This window comes from Heloderma suspectum, chromosome 1 (assembly GCF_057233095.1).
Source record: "Heloderma suspectum isolate Gila_16-S chromosome 1, 16-S_ref, whole genome shotgun sequence".
In the NCBI taxonomy this organism is placed as follows: domain Eukaryota; kingdom Metazoa; phylum Chordata; class Lepidosauria; order Squamata; family Helodermatidae; genus Heloderma; species Heloderma suspectum.
Genome location: NC_139458.1, coordinates 139,367,995 through 139,384,720, shown reverse-complemented (window position 1 = coordinate 139,384,720; position 16,726 = coordinate 139,367,995). Strand labels below are relative to the sequence as shown.

Below are 16,726 nucleotides of genomic sequence, written 5' to 3'. Positions count from 1 at the left end.
TCCCCTGTGGTGGCAGCTTCTCCTGCAGGCCCTGGCTCTCCACATATGCTGCCAGGCATTCGGCAGCATATGAGAAGTTTTAATCGATCCTGGAATGTCTTATGGTTATGGTTGTTTGCTTTGAGATTGCTTGTTTGAAGTTGTTTTAGATATATGTTCTTTTGTGTATATTGTCTGTTTGTGTGTTTTTTATGTAAATGGCTTTTAATCTCTGTATATTGTATTTTTAATGTTTTTAATCTTTGTAAACCGCCCAGAGAGATTTGGCTCCTGGGCGGTATAGAAGGAATATATTTATATTATAAAATATAATAATATTTTATATTATTATATAAAATAATAATAATGATTCTGGTTTGGAATAAAAATGCAAACTGTTCTTACATAGGCGCTATATATTTCCCCTCTACTCAGCACTGGTTAGGCCTCATCTGGACTACTGTGTCCAGTTCTGGGCACCACACTTTAAGAAGGATGCAGACAAACTGGAGAGGGTTCAGAGGAGGGTAACAAAGATGATCAGGGGACTGGAAACAAAGCCCTATGAAGAGAGACTGAAAGAACTGGGCATGTTTAGCCTTGAGAAGAGAAGACTGAGGGGAGATATGATAGCACTCTTCAAGTACTTGAAAGGTTGTCACAGAGAAGAAGGCCAGGATCTCTTCTTGATCATCCCAGAGTGCAGGACACAGAATAATGGGCTCAAGTTACAGGAAGCCAGATTCCGGCTGAACATCAGGAAAAACTTCCTGACTATAAGAGCAATACAACAATGGGACCAATTACCTGGGGAGGTGGTGGGTTCTCCCACACTGGAGGCCTTCACGACGAGGCTGGACAGCCATTTGTCAGGGATGCCCTGACTTGGATTCCTGCATTGAGCAGGGGGTTGGACTCGATGGCCTTGTAGGCCCCTTCCAACCCTACTATTCTATGATTCTGTATCTCCAGAAGAGGCTCAGTATCTGTTTGATGACATTTATATGATCTTGGAAACCAGGGCCAAATCTGCCCCTTGTGTCTTATCGATATGATCCCAATATGGTGACACCGTATCCCTCTTGTACATGTACACGTCATAGCACAACAATGACATCTGCTGTAGTACTTCGGATAATACCAGATAAGATGCAGGAAATAACATAGAAAAGTGGCATATGGAATGTGTGATGTGTCCCAACGGTTATCAGTGCTCTTAACCCAGATAAAAAGCACTAGTGTAGAGCTAGACCAGGTGAAGTCCACATCTTTGTGAACTGCCCAGAAAACTTTTGACTATTGGGCAGTGCAGAGATGTAATAAATAAAATAACTAATAAAAGAAATAGGTACCAATAATATGTAGATAGCATATATGTAGATAAAACAATATCTACATATGTAGATATGTAGATAACCATTCTTTGGGGGATTAGAGGTAAAGGATAAAGATAAATCTGGGTCAAAACACTGAGCTTGGCTTATGGAGGAATTTACTTTTCTTACCAGGGAACATGGCAATCTGCTAGCTGGGACAGGGTAGAAATGGGGTGGAGAGAACAGGGAACAAAAGGGGCATTCTACCCTGACAGTGCTGGAGACTGTATGGTATCTAGGAAGCTGGAGGGCTGATTCTGTGGGTTTTAGGTATCTGAGTTCAGTGGGTGTGCGTGAAGTCATGCGTATCAGTTTTGGTTGATCTATGGCCCCACCCGCAGCTGCAGTACAAGCCTCTTTGCTTTTTACAGCTTTTCTGGGCTTTCTTCATTGGTAAGCTGTTTGTCAGGACTTGATATGATAACTCTGGCAGAGCACTGGAGAAGTGGGAGTGAGAGGGAGTCTCTCTTTCAATCCTCTTCCCCAGCACCTGGTGCTTGCCTGGCCTCCTGGTGTAGCAGGACCAACAGCTTTTCTAAATGAGGCATTTATTGTGTGCTCATGATTCCTTATGCACAGTTGTTTACGGGTTCTTTAGATGATGTCATGACCCTCCTGCTTCACCTCTGTTTTTTAAAGACCACTTTCCCGGTATTTTTTAGATTGGAGAAAATGGAGTATTATTTCTGAAAGCAAAAGAAAAGGTATTTTCCTACTTGTGTAATTGCAATACGCCACTATAGAACAGCACCACCTAGAGGTTATGTAGAGGAAAAGCAGGAAAGGGAAAGCTCTTTGTGTAGAGCTTGGATCTCAATTCTGTGATGAAACCAGAAATAAATACAGTGATTAACATCCTTATATAGAAAAGCTCCAAGTGACAGGCACTGGGGTAAAGGGAGAGATAATCCCCTCTCTTCGATTAAAAAATAAGCTGGAGAAGAACTCAGGGGTCATAATGTTTGTGTTGTATTTGAGGCAAGCATTACAAGTCACAAAGGATTGTATTTTCCCCCAGGGAAAGTGAATGTTGGTGACATTTCTTCTGTTTATACATCAGTTGCCAAAGGCACACCAACCTTCCACAGCCCGATTCCCACCAGATGTATTGGACTACAAGTCCCACCATCCCCAACCAGCATGCTGTGTGGGGATGATAGGTTTTGTGGTTCAGTATATCTGGAGCCACCAGGTTGAGGAAGGCTGTTCTACACAATATCTTGTATGGGATTCCAGCATTCCTCTTATGCATTTAATTTATTTATTTAAAATAGGGTTGGATCCAGATTTAGACGTGTGCTGGTCTGGCACATGGACTCCTGCATCTCTTCCTCCCCATGACTGTCCCTCCAGCCCCCTGAAAATGCTACACAGAGAGTCAGGCAACCATGATGAATGGAGTGAACTGGTGTGTGTGTGTGTGTGTGTGTGTGTAATGGAATCCCTGAAAATCAGGTGGAGGCATCTTCTGTGAACACAGCCTTTCAGCCCATTGAAGGCAGCTCCTGAATCCAATCCAATATTTCTAAGTTGCCTTTAAGGGCAAAAGCCCTCACAAGGTGGATTACCTAATAAAATCCCATACAATGATAAAACAGCAAAAATTAGTAAAATCAATAAGCACCAATGATAAAGCATCCAGTCAAGACAATACTAAAATCTAAAGCACAGTTCTAGCTAAAAGCCAACAGCAGTCCAATAAAACATACTCAGGGAAAGGCCAGAGTAAACACAGACCTTGGGGGTTCATTTTAAAAGAAGTGGCTGTAGCCACACTATTTTTACTTTAGGAATGTCATCTTGTCTGCCATCCTGCTCACAGCATCCTTCACATCTTTGTTTCTCAGGCTGTAGATGAGTGGGTTAAGCAAGGAGATCACAAGAGTATAAAACACAGAAACTATTTTGTCCTGATTCATTGGGAAACTGGAGCTGGGCCGAATATACATGAAGATGATGGTTCCAAAGAAGATGGTGACAGCAGTCAGGTGGGAGGCACATGTGGAGAAGGCTTTGAATCTTCCCTGGGCAGAGTGGATCTGCAGGATGGCAAGAACAATGGCAACGTAGGAGACCAAGACAATCAGAAACGTTGTCAGCGCAATTGCAGTGGATAAAATGAAATGCACAGTGTGAGTGACATGGGTGTCTGAACAGGACAACTGAAGCATTGGAGGAACATCGCAGAAAAAATGGTTAATGATATTTGAACTGCAGAAGGACAAGCCAAATATGAAAATAGTATGGACAGTTGAACTTGCAAAGCCACAGGCATATGCAGCTACCAGTAATATGGTACACAACTTATTTGACATGATAGTGAAATAGAGCAAAGGGTTGCAGATGGCTGTGTAGCGATCGTATGCCATCACAGCCAAAAGGCAACCTTCGGTGGTCACAAAGAGACAAAAAAAGAAAAATTGCACTGTGCATCCTGTGAAGGAAATGGTTGTATTCACTGCCACAAAGGTTGCCAACAACTTCGGAGCAATGGCAGTGGAATAACCAATATCTATAATGGAGAGGTTTCTGAGGAAAAAGTACATTGGGGTGTGAAGCTGAGTATCAACTAAAGTTAATAGGATTATGCCAATGTTCCCCACCAGTGTGGTAACATAGATGACCAGGAACAAGATGAAGAGGGGGATTTGAAGCTCTGGGTGGTCCATGAAACCTACAAGGATGAACTCGGTCACAGTAGTGTGATTTTGCTTCATTGTTTTTTACTCTGTAATAGGAATTAAAAAAGAAGGTATGGTTGTGGCAAGATGGCTATGTGACTACCTTTTATTCCTGTCCCCTTCCCACATTTAATGAACTCGGTTGTGAAATATCAGTGATCTTATGTAGCTGGATTTCACCCAAAGTAATTTTTTAAAATGCCCTGAATATGATGATGATGATGAATGAGTTCCATTTTGAACATATGTACAGCCTAACTTTTCTTAAATCCCAGCAAGGAAGACATTATTATAGTCACATTTCTATGAAAGCTTAGAAGGATCTTTCACATGTTTTCTCCTTAGCTAGATGCATCACACTACTCTGAATATGAACGTTAGTTCTCAACAGCACTTCCAAAAAGGTATCAAGGGAAGCAACCTCCTCTTAGCTGGAGATACAAAGAGGGAAAGCAGAAGCGTTCCGCTCATCTCACCCTTATGATATTAATATGACACCCTCTATTAAAGAACTATGGCTGTTGCTTCAGGTGACTGGGGGAAATGGAATCAACAAGGGTTGTTATAAAAAACACATACGGATCCCCAGTCAATTACAGTTTGCATTATTTGCTACTTTAGAGCACAAAACACTCGTGGCAGCCATAGCATAAACATTTTGTTTCTGCCTTAATGTATTTATTCATAGGGAATCAAAAAGAATTGGATAATTAAGTAAAGCAGCGATTTATTTAGGGGAAGATCGCCCTCCCAGTCTCCTCATGACTAAAACATGGGAAAGCAACTTCTATCCTTTCATGTAAAATGGGGTTCAGCATTTTCTAGAACACTGTCATAAGACTACTGGCTTTGGTGTTCAATCTGCTAACGAAAAAAGAGGCACAATGGATTTTTTCAGATTGAATAACAGGTTAAATGGGTGTGCAGATTTCTTACCACTCTTGAAAGGAACTATTCAAAATGTCTTTGCTTTTGTACCTTTCCCTCCCCCTTGTCTTTGTATAGGATTCAGTTTTTAATGCTGAATTAGTTTGCCATCCAAGGAAATTTTTATCTATGTATTCATTTAAGCATTTATTTATTCTAGACGTTATATCAAGAGCTTTCCTTGTGGGAGGCCTCATCTTTTTTTTTTTGCACTGAAGTTGCTACAACTAATTTGCTGGGATTTTGAAAGTCTGTCCTGCCTGCACCATATGTGCACAGGAAGCACAGCCAACTGTGTCCATGATCTGTGGGGTGTACTTGTGCAAGAATGATGGGCACTATTGGCTAGTGTCCATCTCATCATTTGTGACACCACCCTTCCACCTACCCCACCCCCAATCCAATTTTCCCCCCTTCACATATCCTTTTCTTGCTTCTAAGAAGAGCATAAAATGACACTGGAGCAAAGCAACATGCTCCATCTAGGGGCAGACAGGTCAGTTTATTTCTGATCATTTTCACATGTGCCCATTTGCAAAGCCATTCTGCCCTATTTCCACATTAATCTGCACATTTTATTTTTTTTAGATCTGCACAGATCCATATTTAAATACATATTTTGAATGCATTGTCTCGCAAAATATACATTTGAAAATATAGTTTCTCTTAGAGTACACATTTTGAAATGCATTTTCCCCCACATAAAATATGCATTTTTATGTGCATTTTGGTACATTTTTTGAGCTGAGAACTGCACCATAAAATGTGTGGAGGACAGTGAAATCCAGGGTATAGCTGTGCTCTGATCCCCACGCTAGTCCAAGAAGTGCAGATCTTATCTGTTTGCTTTGACATGTGGACTCCGGGAAATCCTTGAGTACCCCTAGCCCTATCTAGTCCAGTCGTCCCCAAACTGGCACCCTCCAGAAACTTTGGACTTCAACACCCATCATCCCCACACAGCATGGGCAGTGTCAGGAATGCTGGGAGTTGTACTCCAAAACAACTGGAGGGCATCAGCTTAGGAAGTTTGATTTAGCCTTTTAAATCCATTTAAAAGGAACAGCAGCAAGTCAACACACCTACTATGACTATGCGATTCTGCCATTTAATGTTTTTTCCTAATCTTTTAAATTTTATTTTCTATTTTTATGCATGGGTTGCATCCAACACTGTTTTATTCGAACTTTAATGAAAGCCAGGATTGCAGCTCTACGTCTTGCTGCTGTGTCCTCTCCCATCTGCAGAAAGGCTGCCCCTATTCGGTTTGAAGGGGGCTATAGCAAATAAAGGCATAAATAGACCTGACACATGCACAGTCTTTGGCATTCATGAAAATTTGCTTCCTGGATTACAGCCGCAATAGATAGAATAAGGAGATATTTTAAGCCAATGGTAAAATAAAAATCTGAATGCACAAATAAGGGTTCTCTTCAATCTGCCTTCCCGTGGGTTGTTATTTATATGCAGGCTGCAATCAGAGCAGGAACCTCTGCCCCCATCTACATTGATAAATGGATGGATCTATGTCCTTCAGTTGACACTTCATGTGACGACTGCTTACAGACACAGGAAAACTGCAGGAGACATCTCATGCAGCACCATAAAATGGCTGCCAAACTCTACCCAAATTTTGTGGGTGGGAAAGGGAAGACAAAAATAAATTCCAGATAATTTTTGTAGCTTCCAGACAGTGTATCTGTTCATTGTTCTGATCACCAGAAATACATCTGCACTAACATGAAGGCTGCAATACTTACTTGGGAGTAAATGGGGCTTACTTCTGAATAGATATTTATGGGATTGTGGTGTCAGAGAGTCAATCCAATTAAGCATAAATAGTCTAAGGCTGCAGACCTATGCACACTTTCCTGGCAGTAAACCCCATGGAAGTCAATAGGGCTTAGTTCTGAGTAGTCATGCATAGGATTGCATGTAATGAATCTTACCTGTGAAGAGGCCAGGATATCATTCCCAAACCTAAACAGCAAGCTATGTGGTTGGTATCACTCATTTTATACTCGGATTGGTATTAGTAGAAACTGAAAGGCTGAAACTCTCAGGTGAAGCCTATATCATTAAAGTATGCTGTATGACCTCTCAGCATAATCACCCGAGGACATGCTATCTGGGAATGAAATTCATTATTTCTGTTAATTAGTTTGAACGAAAGAAGTTTCCACTCCATTCATTCCACAATTCAGTACATATTTCCATTAGTCAACCTGCTCAATCTTGTTTTAAAGTAAACAATGATGTCATTTACTAACTGCTTCTTCCCGTTAGTGCAATACTCACAATCAAGCACATTCAGTACCAGTTGCATTATATGGTATCCTATCCCAAAATCGTGAACAATGAGGCCAGCCCAGGAATGTCAACAACATATTTGTCATCATCACATGTGATGTATATACTTTAAGAAGTATAAAATCTTGGAGCACACTTGAAAATATGAAATGGAGGGCAAACTTGCATCTGTGCATCATACACATATTCTTATGACTAGGAAGCCAGGAGTGGCCTGTGGCTCCCTCTTGAGTGTACTGTCAGTGTCAAATCAAATGTGGGCTTCCCATTGTAGAATGTGTACAAAAGGAAAGTTGTGTGCAAATGGCTTCTTGAAGTTCTCCATCCTGCTTGTGGGCAGAACATTTCACCACATTTCTCTGAGGGGGAGCAGAAATTCTCCAAAGGTTTCTCTGGGGCAGGCCTCACCATTAGGAGTGACAGTAGCATAGCTTCTCCCCCCCCCAAGTTGCCCCCACTCCTGCTTCTGCTGCAGTCATTGCTGCTTGCTACTGAAAGTGGCAGCAGCAGTAACTGTGTTGACCCCCTGGCCATAATCCTGCACCCCCTACAATGCCCTGGACCTAATGAGGCTGGTGGTGTACAGTGGGGGCAGGGGAAGGAGGATGGCAGATGCCACAAAAAAATGCTAGTGAATATTTGGAGAAAAAATGGTAAAGTCTTTTTCAGAAAAATGCCTTCTGAGAATGTTAGGTTGAGTGATATCAATAGCTTAACTTAATATTTAATGTAAATATACAAATCCTTGAGCAATTTGTTGTTTATTCGGTCAGTTGCTTCCGACTCTTCGTGACTTTATGGACCAGCCCACGTCAGAGCTTCCTGTCGGCCGTCGCCACCCCCAGCTCTCCCTAGGTCGAGACCGTCACCTCCAGAATATCATCCATCCATCTTGCCCTTGGCCGGCCTCTCTTCCTTTTGCCTTCCACTTTCCCTAGCATCAGCATCTTCTCCAGAGTATCCTGTCTTCTCACGATGTGGCCAAAGTACTTCAGTTTTGCCTTTCATATCCTTCCCTCAAGTGAGCAGTCTGCCTTTATTTCCTGGAGTATGGACTGGTTGGATCTTCTTGCAGTCCAAGGCACTCTCAGAATTTTCCTCCAGCACCACAGTTCAAAAGCATCTATCTTCCTTCGCTCAGCCTCCCTTATGGTCCAGCTCTCACAGCCATAGGTTACTACGGGGAAGACCATTGCTTTAACTATGCAGACCTTTGTTGTCAGTGTGATGTCTCTGCTCTTCACTATTTTATCAAGATTTGTCATTGCTGTCCTCCCAAGAAGTAAACGTCTTCTGATTTCCTGGCTGCAGTCAGCGCCTGCAGTAATCTTTGCGCCTAGAAAGACAAAGTCTGTCACTGCCTCCATGTTTTCTCTCTCTATTTGCCAGTTATCAATCAAGCTGGTTGCCATAATCTTGGTTTTTTTGAGGTTTAACTGCAACCCAGCTTTTGTACTTTCTTCTTTCACCTTCGTCATAAGCTTCCTCAGCTCCTCCTCGCTTTCAGCCATCAAAATAGTATCATCTGCATATCTGAGATTGTTAATGTTTCTTCCAGCGATTTTAACTCCAGCCTTGGCTTCATCAAGCCCAGCACGTCGCATGATGTGTTCTGCGTACAGGTTGAATAGGTAGGGTGAGAGTATACAACCCTGCCGTACTCCTTTCCCAATCTTAAACCAGTCCGTTGTTCCGTGGTCTGTTCTTACCGTTGCTACTTGGTTGTTATACAGATTCCTCAGGAGGCAGACAAGATGACTTGGTATCCCCATACCACCAGGGACTTGCCACAATTTGTTATGATCCACACAGTCAAAGGCTTTAGAATAGTCAATAAAACAGAAATAGATGTTTTTCTGAAACTCCCTGGCTTTCTCCATTATCCAGCAGATATTAGCAATTTGGTCTCTAGTTCCTCTGCCTTTTCGAAACCCAGCTTGTACATCTGGCAATTCTCGTTCCATGAATTGCTGGAGTCTACCTTGCAAGATCTTGAGAATTACCTTACTGGCATGTGAAATAAGTGCCACTGTTCGATAGTTTGAACATTCTTTGGTGCTTCCCTTTTTTGGTATGGGGATATAATTGATCTTTTCCATTCGGTTGGCCATTCTTGTGTTTTCCAAATTTGCTGGCATATGGCATGCATCACCTTGACAGCATCATCTTGCAAGATTTTAAACAGTTCAGCTGGGATACCATCATCTCCTGCTGCCTGGTTATTAGCAATGCTTCTTAAGGCCCATTCAACCACACTCTTCAGGATGTCTGGCTCTAGCTCACTGACCACACTGTCAAATCTATCCCTGATATTATTATCCTTCCTATACAGATCTTCCGTATATTCTTGCCACCTTTTCTTGATCTCTTCTGCTTCTGTTAGGTCCTTGCCATCTTTGTTTTTGATCATACCCATTTTTGCCTGGAATTTACCTCCGATGTTTCTCATTTTCTGGAAGAGGTCTCTTGTCCTTCCTATTATCTTCTTATTATTCTATTATCTTCTTCCGCTTCCACGCATTGCTTGTTTAAAAATAATTCCTTATCTCTTCTGGCTAACCTCTGGAATTTTGCATTTAATTGGGCATATCTCCCCCTATCACTGTTGCCTTTTGCTTTCCTTCTTTCTTGGGCTGCTTCCAGTGTCTCAGCAGACAGCCGTCTTGCCTTCTTGGTTTTCTTTTTCTTTGGGACGTTTTTTGTTGCGGCCTTCTGAACAATGTTGCGAACTTCTGTCCATAGTTCTTCCGGGACCCTATCTACTAAATCTAGTCCCTTAAACCTATTCTTCACCTCCACTGCATATTCATGAGGAATATTAGTGAGCTCCTATCTAACTGATCTGTGGGTCTTCCCTATTCTCTTTAGTCTGATTCTAAATTGTGCAATAAGAAGTTCGTGATCTGAACTACAATCAGCTCCAGGTCTTGTTTTTACCAACTGCACAGATGTCCGCCACCTTTGGCTACAAAGGATGTAGACAATCTGATTTCGGTGTCGACTATCTGGTGAAGTCCATGTATAAAGTCATCTCTTAGGTTGTTGGAAGAGAGTGTTTGTTATGCACAGTGAACTGTCTTGGCAAAATTCTATCAGCCTATGTCCTGCTTCATTTTGTTCTCCCAGACCATGCTTGCCTGTAATTCCAGGTGTCATTTGACTACCCACCTTAGCTTTCCAGTCTCCTGTAATGAAAATAACATCTTTTTTTGGCGTACTATCCAGTAGGTGCTGCAGATCCTCAGAGTAGGGTTGGCGGAGAATTTCTCCCCGAAACTTCGGGGGGCCGAGCGCCAACGTGTTCGGCCCCCCGAACAAGTTTCGGGGAGAAATTCTTCGCACCCCCTGCCCCCCGCACCCCCCCCGGGACGGGACTTACTTTTGGCGAATGTCCCTCCCGGCGGCGGGTCCGGCTGGCGGTTCGTCGGGTCTTCGTCCAGGGCGGGAGCGGCAGCCGGTCTTTCGACCGGCTGCCGCCGCTGCCATTCCAATCAAAGAAAAAAAAAATGCCCCCGTGATAGGCTACGTGACGATTAACGTAGCCTATCACGGCTAGATTTGCAAAGTCAGCCGTGATAGGCTACGTAAATTGTCACATAGCCTATCACGGGTGACTTTAAAAAAAAAAAAGCGCGTACGGATAATGGCGGCCCCTATAGGGAGCCGCCATTCCTGTTCCTTATTTGGTCACTGTAGTCTACGTAAAGATTTACATAGACTACGGCGAAAATAAGGGCAACGCTATTTGCGTTGCCCTTATTTTCGCCGTAGTCTACGTAAAGGTTTACGTAGACTACAGCGACCAAATAAGGAACGTGAATGGCGGCTCCCTATGGGGGCCGCCATTTGCGTACGCGCTTTTTTTTTTTTTTAAGTCACCCGTGATAGGCCACATGACGATTAATGTAGCCTATCACGGCTGACTTTGCAGATCTAGCTGTGATAGGCTACGTTAATCGTCACGTAGCCTATCAAGGGGGCGTTGTTTTTTTTTTAAAGTTTTGAGTTCGCGGCTGGGCGAGGCGAGGCGCCTCCTCCCCGGCCTGAATTTCGGCCAGGTGAGGCGGGAAGCCTCCCCCCCCCGGCCTGAACTTCGCGGGGGGAGCAGCGAAGTGCCTCCCCCCCACCGTGAAAAGCTTCGAGGACAGGTAAGTGACTTTCGTCCATCCCTACCTCAGAGAACTGATCTACTTTTGCTTCTTCAGCATCTGTGGTTGGGGCGTATATTAGGATCACTGTGATGTTAAATGGCTTACCCTGAATTCGAATTGAGATCATTCTGTCATTTTTTGGATTGTATCCAAGCACTGCTTTAGCCGCTTTATTATTAATTATGAAGGCTACTCCATTTCTTCCGTGGTCCTCTTGTCCACAGTAGTAGATCTGGTGGTCATTTGATGTGAAGTGTGGCCCATTCCAGTCCATTTCAGTTCACTGACACCCAAAATGTCTATATTTAATCTTGACATCTCCCCAATAACCACATCCAATTTGCCCTGGCTCATAGATCTTACATTCCAGGTTCCTATGGTGTGTTGATCTTTAGAACATCGGATTCGTTGTTCACCACCAGCACCGTTGGCCGCTAGCCATCCTGTCGGCTTTGAGCTAGCTGCGTCATCACATCTGGGGCTAGTTGAACTTATCCTCTGTTCCTCTCCAATAGCATTTTGACCATCTTCCGACCTGGGAGTCCCATCTTCCGATGGTATACCGACATATCTCTGTTTGTACTGATCCATTTAGTTTTCATGGCAAGAATACTGGGGTGGGTTGCCGTTTCCTTCCCCAGGGATTGTATTTAGTCTGACCTCTCTGCCATGACCTTCCCGTCTTGGGTGTCCCTTCACGGTTTAGTTCATGATGTCATTGAGGTGCTCAAGCTCCAGCACCATGACAAGGTAACAATCTCCTTTGCTGGAGCCTTGAACAATAAAATTAATTAATTAATTAATTAATTAATTACATGTCTATACCACCCAATAGCCAAAGCTCTCTGGGCAAATCACATTTATTTTTTCACTCATGGCAGCGTCATTCCCCCTCCCCCCCAATAAACAAAGGCAGTTAAACACATAAAGTGATAGCAGATATTTTGACAGGCAAAACTAATAATGTACAAGGAAATGACATTTTGGTGATGATCCACTTTATTGACAACAGGTATTGTAATCTGCTATATTTGTTCTTGAAATAAAATCCTTGGTTTGAAAGCGGCCGCAACATGAAGAATGGAGGCAAAAATTTAGACATGTCCAGACTCACCATTCTATGACAGTAATATATCAATTGAATGTGATAGGTAGGGATGCTAACAGGAGTTCCAGAGTCTGGAAAGTACTCTCTCTCTCTCTCTTTCACACACACACACACACACGCCTGCACACACATACTTATTACTGAATTTGAGAACTGATAGCTCCTAATGTTTGCAAGCTTAACTGGCAATTAAAAAAAGACCAAGTTTTTCCCCCTGGAGTTCACATTTGCAATGCTGAGAGTTTTCTGTTACAGCAGCTCTTCTTTTTACACACAGGTCTATCTAAGCCCCTTCATGGATCACTGCCTTGTTGTGGCGAAGGGGCTTGCGTAACTCAGTGAAGCCATAAGCTATGCCGTGCAGGGCCACCCAAGACGGACAGGTCATGGCAGAGAGTTCTGACAAAATGTGGTCCACTGGAGAAGGAAATGGCAACCCACTCCAGTATTCTTGCCAAGAAAACCCCATGGAACGTATCACAAGGCTAAAAGATATGACGCCGGACGATGAGCCCCTCAGGTCGGAAGGTGTCCAATATGCTACTGGGGAAGAGCAGAGGGTATTTCCAAGTAGCGCCAGAGAGAGTGAAGCGGCTGGGCCAAAGCCGAAAGGACACTCAGCTGTGGATGTGTCTGGTGGTGAAAAGAAAATCCGATGCTGTAAAGAACAATATTGCTTAGGAACCTGGAATGTCAGATCAATGAATCAAGGTAAGCTGGAGGTGGTCAAACATGAGATGGCAAGATTGAACATCGACATCTTGGGAATCAGCAAACTAAAATGGACAGGCATGGGCGAATTTAATTCAGGTGACCATCATATCTACTATTGTGGGCAAGAATCCCTTAGAAGAAATGGAGTAGCACTCATAGTCAACAAAAGGGTGGGAAAAGCAGTACTGGGGTACAATCTTAAAAATGATAGAATGATCTCAGTACGAATCCAAGGCAAACCATTCAACATCACAGTAATTCAAGTCTATGCCCCAACCACTGAGGCCGAAGAAGCTGAGGTTGATCGGTTCTATGAAGACCTACAACACCTTCTAGAACTAACACCAAAAAAAGATGTCCTCTTCATCATAGGGGATTGGAATGCTAAAGTAGGAAGTCAAGAAATCACCGGGATAACAGGCAGGCATGGCCTTGGTGTACAAAATGAAGCAGGACAAAAGCTAATAGAGTTTTGCCAAGAGAACATGCTGATCATAGCAAACACTCTTTTCCAACAGCACAAGAGGTGACTCTAGACATGGACGTCACCAGATGGTCAATATCAAAATCAGATTGATTATGTCCTTTGCAGCCAAAGATGGAGAAGCTCCATACAGTCAGTCAAAACAAGACCTGGAGCTGACTGTGGCTCAGATCATGAGCTGCTTCTTGCAAAATTTTGGCTTAAATTGAAGAACGTCGGGAAAACCACTAAACCGTTCAGGTATGACCTAAATCATATCCCTGATGAATATACAGTGGAGGTGAGGAATAGATTTCAGGGATTAGACCTGATAGACAGAGTGCCTGAGGAACTATGGACGGAGGTCCGTAACATTGTTCAGGAGGCAGCAACGAAATCCGTCCCAAAGAAAAAGAAATGCAAGAAAGCCAAGTGGCTGTCTGATGAGGCTTTACAAGTAGCTGAGGAAAGAAGGGAAGCGAAAAGCAAGGGAGAAAGGGGAAGATATACCCAACTGAATGCAGAGTTCCAGAGAATAGCAAGGAGAGACCAGAAGGCCTTCTTAAATGAACAATGCAAAGAAATGGAGGAAAACAACAGAATGGGAAAGACTAGAGATCTCTTCAAGAAAATTGGAGATCTCAAGGGAACGTTTTGTGCAAAGATGGGCATGATAAAGGACAAAGAAGGCAGGGACCTAACAGAAGCAGATGAGATTAAGAAGAGATGGCAAGAATACACAGAAGAACTATACAGGAAAGATCTGAATGTCCCTGATAGCCATGATAGTGCGGTCACTGAACTTGAGCCGGACATCCTCGAGAGTGAAGTCAAGTGGGCCTTAGGAAGCATTAGTAACAACAAAGCTAGTGGAGATGACAGTATTCCAGCCGAGCTATTTAAAATCCTAAAAGATGATGCTGTTAAAGTGCTGCATTCAATATGCCAACAAATCTGGAACACTCAACAGTGGCCACAAGACTGGAAAAGGTCAGTTTACATTCCAATTCCAAAGAAGGGCAACGCCAAAGAGTGTTCAAACTACCTCACAATTGCGCTCATTTCACATGCCAGCAAGGTGATGCTCAAAATCCTACAAGCTAGGCTTCAGCAGTATGCGAACCGAGAACTACCGGAAGTACAAGCTGGGTTTCGAAGAGGCAGAGGAACTAGAGATCAAATCGCCAACATTCGCTGCATCATGGAGAAAGCAAGAGAATTCCAGAAAAACGTCTATTTCTGCTTCATTGACTACGCTAAAGCCTTTGATTGTGTGGATCACAACAAACTGTGGCAAATTCTGAAAGTGATGGGAGTACCAGACCACCTTACCTGTCTCCTGAGAAACCTGTACGAGGGTCAAGAAGCAACAGTAAGAACCAGACATGGAACAACCGATTGGTTCAAAATTGGGAAAGGAGTACGACAAGGCTGCATATTGTCACCCTGCTTATTTAACTTATATGCAGAGTACATCATGAGAAATGCCGGGTTGGATGAATCAGAGGTCGGAATTAAGATTGCTGGGAGAATTATCAACAACCTCCGATATGCAGACGATACCACCCTAATGGCAGAAAGCGAAGAGGATCTCAAGAGCCTCTTGTTGAGGGTGAAAGAGGAGAGTGCAAAAGCTGGTTTGAAACTCAACATTAAAAAAACGAAGATCATGGCATCTGGCCCCATCACTTCCTGGCATATAGAAGGGGAAGAAATGGAAGCAGTGACAGATTTTACTTTCTTGGGCTCCAAGATCACCGCAGACGGTGACTGTAGCCATGAAATTAAAAGACGCTTGCTCCTTGGGAGGAAAGCTATGGCCAACCTAGACAGCATAGTAAGAAGCAGAGACATCACCTTGCCGACAAATGTCCGTCTAATCAAAGCTATGGTTTTCCCAGTAGTAATGTATGGCTGTGAGAGCTGGACTATAAGGAAGGCTGAGCGCCGAAGAATTGATGCTTTCGAACTGTGGTGCTGGAGAAGACTCTTACGAGTCCCCTGGACTGCAAGGAGGTCAAATCAGTCCATCCTAAAGGAAATCAACCCTGAGTGCTCATTGGAAGGACAGATAATGAAGCTGAAGCTCCAATATTTTGGCCACCTAATGCGAAGAGAAAACTCCCTGGAAAAGACCCTGATGCTGGGAAAGACTGAAGGCAAAAGGAGAAGGGGACGGCAGAGGATGAGATGGCTAGATAGCATCACGGGTGCAATGAATTGAACTTGAGCACGCTCCGGGAGAGAGCGGAGGACAGGAAGGCCTGGCATGCTATGGTCCATGGGGTCACGAAGAGTCGGACACGACTGAACGACTGAACAACAACAACAACTATCTAAGCACCACTGTTCATTGGGAAGAAAACATCCTTTGCATTATCCTCTTGAAGGCATCCTTCACCTACTTGTTTCAGGGAGTTGAGAATCGGAATCACCAGAGTATAGAACACAGAGATGATTTTGCCCTGGGCTACTGCAAAACTGGAGTTGGGTCTTAAGTACATAAAGATGACACTTCCATAGAAAATGGTCACAGCAGTCAAGTGGGAAGCACAGGTGGAGAAGGTTTTGCGTCTGCCTCCAGTTGAATTGATTTGGAGAATGGCAGCCAGGATGTATATGTAGGAAACGAGAATGGTCAAGATAGTACTTGACACAGCAGTGGTGGAGAAAGTGAAGTGTACAATATCGGCAATGTATGTGTCAGAGCAAGACAGTTTCAGAATGGGGGGCACATCGCAGAAGAAATGGTTAATGACATTGGAATTGCAGAAGGACAAACTGAATATTAAACTTGTCTGAACAACTGCATTCACAAGGCCACAGACATATGCAACAATAACCAGCAGCGTGCAGAGCCTTCTGGACATGATGACTGTATACAGCAGTGGGCTGCAGATGGCGGTGAACCGATCATATGCCATTGCAGCCAGGAGGTAACACTCAGTGGACACAGCAACGCAGAAGAAGAAGAATTGTACTGCACACTCATTGAATGGAATAGTTTTACTGTCCAA

General features: G+C 43.5%; 2 protein-coding genes across 4 annotated transcripts; both read right to left on the bottom strand.

Annotated features, from left to right (window-relative positions):
- Window positions 1-3,136: 3,136 nt before the first annotated feature.
- LOC146358100 (olfactory receptor 5AR1-like) lies at window positions 3,137-8,214 on the bottom strand. Of its 3 annotated transcripts, none has more exons than XM_084860580.1 (2): window positions 8,203-8,214; window positions 3,137-4,066 (listed from the first exon to the last, which is right to left on the bottom strand). In XM_084860580.1, the coding sequence occupies exons 1-2, from the start codon at window positions 8,212-8,214 to the stop codon at window positions 3,137-3,139; spliced, it is 942 nt and encodes a 313-aa protein (XP_084716706.1). The 3 variants fall into 3 exon arrangements, with proteins under 3 accessions (XP_084716706.1, XP_084716717.1, XP_084716727.1); XM_084860591.1 differs by lacking the exon at window positions 8,203-8,214 and adding an exon at window positions 7,147-7,155; XM_084860601.1 differs by lacking the exon at window positions 8,203-8,214 and having other exon boundaries at window positions 3,137-4,072.
- Window positions 8,215-16,059: 7,845 nt separating this feature from the next.
- On the bottom strand, window positions 16,060-16,726 carry LOC146358099 (olfactory receptor 5AR1-like; the record flags this gene model as incomplete). Its single annotated transcript, XM_084856656.1, is given in 2 exon segments — window positions 16,060-16,120; window positions 16,122-16,726. Coding segments are annotated over 2 exon segments (666 nt in total), but the record flags the coding sequence as incomplete, so codon positions are not given.